The sequence below is a fragment of the Micrasema longulum genome, unplaced genomic scaffold, assembly GCF_059751315.1.
Source record: "Micrasema longulum isolate JH-2025_06_02 unplaced genomic scaffold, ASM5975131v1 h1tg000802l, whole genome shotgun sequence".
Classification (NCBI taxonomy): Eukaryota; Metazoa; Arthropoda; class Insecta; order Trichoptera; family Brachycentridae; genus Micrasema; species Micrasema longulum.
The window spans coordinates 64,568-73,085 of NW_028277994.1; the positions used below are offsets into that span (position 1 = coordinate 64,568).

At 31.4% G+C, this 8,518-nt stretch overlaps 1 protein-coding gene across 6 annotated transcripts in view; it reads left to right on the forward strand.

The window, feature by feature from the left end:
• The window catches only part of Plp (Pericentrin-like protein), a 55,266-nt gene that overhangs the window by 44,561 nt on the left and 2,187 nt on the right, over nucleotides 1-8,518 (forward strand). For 5 of the 6 annotated variants that reach the window (XM_088230638.1, XM_088230639.1, XM_088230641.1 and 2 more), the window contains 9 exons: nucleotides 1,054-2,786; nucleotides 2,895-3,160; nucleotides 3,254-3,467; nucleotides 3,639-3,869; nucleotides 4,131-4,448; nucleotides 5,464-5,646; nucleotides 5,736-5,887; nucleotides 6,058-6,183; nucleotides 6,289-6,681. In XM_088230638.1, coding sequence (XP_088086764.1) covers nucleotides 1,054-2,786; nucleotides 2,895-3,160; nucleotides 3,254-3,467; nucleotides 3,639-3,869; nucleotides 4,131-4,448; nucleotides 5,464-5,646; nucleotides 5,736-5,887; nucleotides 6,058-6,183; nucleotides 6,289-6,681 — 3,616 coding nt within the window. The remainder of the gene's footprint in view (nucleotides 1-1,053; nucleotides 2,787-2,894; nucleotides 3,161-3,253; nucleotides 3,468-3,638; nucleotides 3,870-4,130; nucleotides 4,449-5,463; nucleotides 5,647-5,735; nucleotides 5,888-6,057; nucleotides 6,184-6,288; nucleotides 6,682-8,518) is intronic. The other variant, XM_088230640.1, reaches the window with a different exon arrangement.

The following is an 8,518-nucleotide window of genomic DNA, read 5'->3' on the forward strand; positions in this document are numbered from 1 at the left end:
ATAATAAATTATGACAAATTGGAGAAGATGATTTGACGGCTAATTTTACAGTTGCTTTGTGAAGTGCAATGTTCTTTCACCAAAATTTTTCAAAATTAATTCAATTAAAATAAATATAAAATTATTAGAAATGAAGTAATATTGTCACGTAAATGCAAAAGCACAATGATAAGATTCTAACACCAAATTTCAAACGCCGGACAGTACCTAGCTGGTAAGGTCGCAATAACTTCAGACAGTATATTCTAGCAAACTACGCCCAAGCTAACTTCACACATTACAATTTTAGTTAGTATAACATCCGCTAGGTAGCGAGAATACAAACTAGCTCCCGCACACCGAAGCCAACTTCACATATTACATTCTAGTTAGTAAAGCACCCACAAGGTAGCACTGAACACTACACATTTTTTAAAATGTCAGAAAAGGTTTGGCTATATTGATTTATTTAAAGCATTTCTGCCATTTACATTAATATTTTATTAAAGAGTTTTTATGATTAAATATTATCAGAAGAAAAAATATATAATTAAAAATTTCAGAACATTTATTAAACATAAATATTATCGCGGAGTAATTACTACGGCTCAAAATACTTCCCCCACATATTCTAAACTGTTTTAAAGACCGTGGGTCTTTCTATTGGTTTCACTCGTACAACAAAAGCTATGTTTTTTCTCAATAAATGAATTATTCTTTTCAAATTTTCAGTTTCGTGTATCGTGATTTTAGTTGAATTTAACTCTACTATTTTCACTGTGAGTTTGGCAAATATGGAGGGCCTTTGTCGGATATTGTCATTCATCCTCATGACTATATTGCAAACACGAATGGTAGCAAAAACTGCGTTTACTTGTATCACAATAGCTTATGTCCATTAAAGTAATTTTATAAATCAGATTAGTTTATTATTATCATAATTTCTTAACTCCGATGCCCCCATATAAGTTACCGAAATGTATAGAGCCACCGTCCATAAAAATTTAATTGTAACTGAATTTTTATGTTCTATGTGTGACTGGTGACTGGACATAAAAATAATATTTTTTCTAGGTTTACACATTGAAGATGATAGAGATAAAGATTGCAATATTGAGGGAAAACTTTCTGCCAGAACATTAAGTGATATTTTGTCAATATCAGAATTCGATGAACCAGATCTTCTAGTGAGAAATGCAGATATCAGACCTCACAGTATCGTGTCTGGACAATATCCCTTCACAAATGATAATATAAAGGAACAGAATGCCACTGCGCTTCCTGAAAGTGGGAAAATTGCCGCTATCGCCGCATCATCATCCGGCTTCGCTAATCATTCTCTTAAAGAACCTAGTCTCATACTGCAAAAAGATGAAAGTTTGCCACTCTTCCATAGTATCCTTAAAGAGGAAAAAGAATCCAACAATTTGTCTGACAACCTTAAGCGACATCAAGCGAGTGCATTAACTTCACCGAGGAAACATGAAACTGTTTCTTCGTTACACTTCAAAGGGCTAAGCGAGAATTGTTCATTGTTTCCCAACAAAGATGCATCGGGAGACAAAAATGTTACCATTCAACCAAAAAAATTAGATTTTTCATTATGTAACTTCTCAGAGCAAAATAAAATTGAAAGTTGTGTGGTTAAGAAAGCAAACTTGTCTTTAAATGATGTTGATTTCTATAAGGATGTTGATGTACATTTTATGAACAATAGACCGACCCATCAGCCAAAATCTTTTAAAGAACTCGGAATCGACGTTGACACTGAACAGAAATTATTTCCCGATATTCTCACACAACTCAAAAGAGAAATATGGCTCCTTCGAGAAGAGCTCAACTATAAGGCGACAGCACTTAAGATGGCTGAAGAACAGTTGTCTGAATTCCCCATAGTGAAAAATGGTATGGAGGAATTGGAGCGTGTTTTACAAAATAGTTTAGAAACTATGCAAGAAGATAAAAAGTATTTCAATATTCAGTTAGAAAATTTCGCTAAAGGGGAACAAATTTTAAAAGAACAACTGGATACTGCATCAACCGAAGTCAAAGAAAAAAGTAAAGAAATAAACATTTTAAAAGATGATATTTTAAGACGCGAAACTATGATTTCTGAAATTTACAAGGAGAAAAGATCTACAGAACAAAAATTAGCTCAAGTTGAAGAAAGGTGTAAAAAGTTTGAGAGTGATTCGATGGAAAACCACAATTTGAAAAAAAAATTGGTAGAGTTACAAAAATTAGAACAAACTATTGCGGAGAAGAATTTACAAATTGACAGTCTCAATGAGAATTTGGATAGACTCGATGATCTTCAAAAGAGAGTATTAGATGAAGAAGAAAAAAACAGAAAACTCTCAAATACCTTGGCTGAAAGAAATGCAGACATAGTATTGCTTCAAAAACAAAATCAGGATATTCAGTATGGAGAACAGAAATCAAACATCGAAACTTCTAAGTTGTCGGAGGAAATTCAACATTTGACTCGTCATAATACTGACTTGCAGGGAGCTCTCTCTAAATACATGGAAGTCATCTCCAGTATTGAACTTGATTTAGAGAATGTTATTCAACCTCCAACGGATGACAATCAGGCTGAACTTCCTGCCGACCCCACCAATCAAGAAGTCATTAAGTTGGAAGAATATAAACTGCTTCTCAGTGGGTTAGAAGGAACAAAATTACTTGCAGAAAGAATTGAAGATAACATGGAGTATAAATATCAAGGCAAACTTGATAATATTAAGCTTAAGGTACAAACTCTCCAGAATGACTTGATTTCTAAACGAAGAGAATTAAGTTCAAAGGTATGTACTAATACGTATTTTTAACCATGCATTTTTATTCGGAATTTCTGTGTGTGAATATGTGGATTATTATTGTTTTTTATTTAACTGCCCGAAAATATTTCTCAGGTATTACAACTTGAGCAAGCCAAATTGGAAATTGGAGATTTAAAAATGCAGATAGATTACTTAAAAAATGATGAAACTGATAAAGATCGAATGTTAAAAGAATTGGTCTCTGAAAGACTGACTCTTCGAGCAAATCTAAATATCCTTAAAAATCAATTAAATGAAGAGGGAAATGTGGAAGAATTCCGTGATAAACTTGACAAAAGGTCAGAGGAATGTGAAGAACTGAGACAAGTTATTGTTCAGTTGACAGAGAACATCAAACGGTTTGTAATATTATATTTCCAAATATTAAAAAAATTCTGTATCATACATGTTAATGTGTTTTTAATAATATGTAATTTTTGGTTCTTTTACAGGCACGAGGCTAACACTGTTCTAAGTTTGGAAAGAGATAGACATCTCGAAGATTTGCTTTCTGATAATGAAAAGTTGAAGCTAGCACTAGGCAATGTAAAAAGGATGTTGACTGATCGAGAATTCCAATTAAACAATATTTTATCAAATATGGACAATAAACCTGGTGCATTTCTCAAAGACGCACAAACTTCTCCCATATCAGAAAGACATAATGTAATTATCAATATTCATCCAAATTTCAATATTTAAATATTATATATAAATATATATATTATGTTTGGTCATTATTTTTGTAGGTTAAGTAAAGGTGTTGAATGAGTTTTTTTGTAGACACTTGGATGCAAAGTTGTAATTTGATTACGTATTGTACATTTTTTGTTATAGAGTCCTGATTCAAATGTTATAAGAATACTGAAAGATCGCTTGGAATTAGCAAATCAATCTGAAAATCGTTTGCTATCAGATCTTGAAAATGAAAAGTCATTTACAGCTCAATTACAAAAACAAATAGAAAAGTTAAAAAGTAGAGAAAAGGTGACATCCGATGAATCAAGAAGCATTTTTAAGCAGAATCAAGAAAAGTCAGACCGACTAGTGAACCAAATGGAGGACCAGGTTTGTTTTAATTGCATCCAATTTTTTAATACGTTATAACATAACGAACAATGCGATTGCCTTCTACTAACCTTAACTAAATTTTAACAATATTAACATTACTTTTAATACATTTTGCCTGCCTTTTTATGTTAAATAATAAAATACTCTTTGTGTTCAGTTATCCTTTAAAAACTTTTTATTTATTTGTCTTTGAGTACATATTGTAGAATACCTTTTTACTAAGCCATTTAGTATCAATTTTTGTACTGTTGTTTGAAGGTGGAGTTATCCGAATCCTTAAAAAGTGAAGTGATGTTACTGAAAACTCAATTGGACAACGAGAAAGCCCGATTGATAGACTTTCAAAATAAATCCGAAAGAGAGAAAACAAATATCCATGTAGAGTTAAATCAAGATTATACAATGTTAATATCAGATCTCCAAAAGAAAAATCATGAACTTCATCTGCAAATTGTTCACTCGAGTGAGATGTTACATTTACAAAAAAATGATAATGCTAATTTAGAGAAGAAGTTGGCCAAGATAATTGACTCTCAAAGGAAACTCGAGAATGCAGAAACTTATGAAGCATTATTGGTAAAAATAACATATTTCATTGTATTCCAAATTTACTACATTTCCTTTGTCGACGAGAGTAAAGTCTATCTGGGCTAAACTGAAAAAAATATTAAATGTCTCAAAATATTTTTTCCAGCTGATACAATATAATTTAGTGCCTTTTCAATAAGTGTGATATAAATCTAACTTTATCATTTAATATTGTCTTTGCATGGTATGTTTTATAAATAATAGATCACTAACCCGCTACAGAAAAAAATAATTTTGGTTTTCTTCACGTAACACGCAAAAAGTTTTTTTATGATGTTTGCTGTTGTCTGTACGAGCATGATCTTACTTACATACTAATAATATTACTTACTTTTCTTTTTAAAAATGCACGCTAAAGCCAACGATTAAATGGAAATTTTAAACTTTAACATTCACTTACACAAATAAATACACAGTATAAAAGAAAAGAACATATTGATAACAAATAAACACAACAGCATGACACAACATTATTATAACCTCTCTCATAGCATACTGCCTTTGTTTAGAAAACAGTTTGTTTTACTTTATTTTAAGCTGTATCATTCATTAAATTAGTTCTTTAAATACACAGCTAAATAAAAATATTATAATGTGTTTTGTAAAATATGTTTTTGGTTTACAGTTAGCGTATATATATAAAACTCCATTGATTTTCCTTTATGATCAGTATTTGATGCTTTTTGTGATTTTCCAATTTAAATAATTTAAATTTTAACTTTTTTTTAAAAATCATCTAAAGATTTTATTTTTGCTCGCTTAATAGTATTTTATTATCATTTTTTGATACTGTGAAGGTATAATTGTTTTGCTCATAACTTATTTGCATCTTTCGCGCTTACATTATTTTGTAACATGGAATTTAAAATTATTTTTCTTACACATACTTTTTTTCCACTTTAAGGACATTGAATTATGCTGTAGTAATATGTATGTAAATTTTCTTAGTAAACAAGCAAACATAAGGATTTATAACCATGCAACTGTGCTCTTCATTTTATAGGAGTTGGAAAATCTTTTGAGAAGAAATATTAATGAAAACATCCAGATGTCAGAAACAGTCAGAGAATTAACTCAAGAAAGAAGAGAACTACAAGCTAAAGTAAAGTTTCTCGAAAATCAAATAAAGATGGGAGCAAAACATTCCCAGTCACTAATTAATCTCCCCGATGGGGTTGATCAGCAGGTATTACTTAAATAATATATATATTTTTGAAGGAATTATATTAATTATACCTAATAATTTTATTTTTACTAATGCTCTTTTAATTTAAGGTTCGTTTTCTTTACGGGCGCTACATGAGAGTAGATAGTTACCGTAAAGCACTCGTCTGGCAGAAAAGGTATCTCGTGGGAGTAGCTAATGCCGGTTTCCTCTTGCAACACTGGAAAAATGCTACCAATGCACCTGCTACCAATAGATTCAAGTGAGATATGTTTTTATTTGTACATTTATGCATGGCTATCATTATGGTCTTATTTTACACCATCTGTCTTATGCACAGTTCTAAAGGTTGAACTATAAAAACTAATTCTATTCATCCGCATAGAAATGTAGATCCCTGTGTATTTCGATTAAAAAATAGTATATTTTTAGGTGTGTAACACTGTCTATCATAGCTGTATTCAGAATGAAATATCTGGTAAGAAGATGGCACACTGGTAACAGGATAGGAGCAAACATTCACTTAAACATACCTAATGTTCATCCCACCGAATTACGGTAAGCTGATTTTGAAAATCTTCATATTACGATAGATCGAAATTTATTTTAAGAGAATTTTTCATTGAATAATGTACAATAATTTTTAATTAAATTATTTTTCAGTAACTCCAAATCATATTCACACCTACCCACAACTTCCTATAACACGAGTCATAAAGAAAAATCTGAAGTGAAGACAAATCATTATTTTAATGATGCTTCTGCTGTAAATCATTCCTCTAAAGCCTCAAATAGGAGTTGGACGATGGGAACCAAAAATAATGCTTCTAAGAACCAGGGGGATGACCAACACTGTCGAAATACCCGAAACCACAGTAGAATGGAACAATTGGCTTTCTTGAATGAGGATGTTCCCCATAAACTCAAAAGCAACTCCTCGCAACCATTTATACACTCGAACAGGTGTCAATCTACACTCGATTCACACAGACTATGTGATTTACACTTGGACTCAATATCTCAACCTACGAGCGACTTCCATTACTCGAGCAAAATGTAAGTTCAATTGAGGAAGTTCTGTGATTATTCAATTATTTTTATTTGTTTATGAACTATTAAACTAAGTCAAAATAAAAAAAATAAAAAAACTATGTATCGTATTATCACTGCTATGATTTTTCAACGTTTTGTATTTCTGAAATCAACCCGTGTGTGACGTCTCAAGTTCACTTCCGTTTCTTCTCGGTTAGTTCTGCCGATGATTCCGTCGACGATAAGTAAACCGAAAACCTTTCACAACTCTCTTATCATCGGTTGATTTATACGAACTCGTGACGTCGTTCAAAGTACAGTAAAACCTCATTTTTACGTTCCTCGATTTTACGTTTTCCCACTTTTTACATCGAAATATTTAGGTCCCATTTTTTCCATACATTCTCATTAAATTTCCCCCCCAATCAACGTTTTTTACATTTTTCATAAACCCGGTTTTACGTCGAATTTTTTTTATAACTCATTCGATCTGTCAAAAGACGAGCTGCGTGTCGCCGCGTGAATGGAGAATAAAATCGAGGTAAATAAAATAATGTGTAAATTATTGTCTTAAACTAAATTCAAAGAAGGTGCAGTGTAATTAACCATTTTGTTTAAGTGTAATTTTGTCATTTTACTAAATAGTGACATGTAGTTGACGCATGTTAAGGAAGAATAAAGTCTTTACATCAACAAATTATGATGCAGAAAGTTTAAAAAATTGGCAGTATAAATATTATTTGAAAAGGAGATAGTTTAAACAGTTATCATAAAAGTGTGGAACAGTCCGCGATGTTAATGACGGTTGAAATGTTGTGGCTTAGGGAAATAATCGTTGTATGCATTTTATGCAAATTCAAATTTTTATTTTCATGTTTTTAAGGTAGATAAAATTATTTATGCGTGTATTTTTTTAATTCAATAAAAAATAACACATTGCAGTATTGTTTGAAGAAATACAAAATATTTTAATTATATCATTGGTAAATATGAATAATCCTCAATCATGACAGTTCTTCCAATCTTTCTGCAGTATATTTAGTATAGTCTTGTACAATAATTATTTTTTAGTGAAATTTTATTTTGTCCATACATTTTTCATTTCCTCACTTTAAAGTTTTCCTCAGTTTTACACTTTTTTTTGCTCCCTTGAAAAACGTAAAACAGGGGTTTTACTGTAGTTCATTTTATTAAAATATTTTTTCATACATTTTCAAGAAACTTTGCCCTATAATTTAATGCTCTAATTTCTACCCCGTGTAAGAAATCATTTTTTGTATCCAATTTCCCGTAGGGTTGAAGTCCCTCTCCCTCATTGCAATATAAAAACATATTAATGAATGATTTTATTTGAACCACTTGAGATTATTGTTATTTTGAACAGTACCAGTTTCAGCATGTTTCACCGATAGGTGTAAATTATAAACTAAACATGAAAGGGGAGTGATAATACACATAGTGACAATAGGAGGGGGAGGAATTCTGAGTACATTTTATATTTTTACATTTTTTTTTGCACCACAACAGGCCAGGAGGCCTAATTACAGTGGTGAATTACATCACAGAGCACCCAGGCTTGAGAAAAATCACATTTTAATTTTTGTGTTCTCACCGGGAATCGAACCCGGAACCTTCCGTGCGTGAATCAAGCGTCTTGACCACTACACCACGGAGGCCGCACAAGTAGTGGGTGTAGGGTAGAATGTTGGGTTCGTTTTAAGATTCTGGGGGTTTTATTTATGTATAAAAGTCAATGTCGAATCAATAAACAATGCAAATTCATAATGCTTTGTATTTTTATGTTTTTGTTACTGCATGTCAATGAATGTTTATGTTGATCTATGAAATGATTAAAACAATA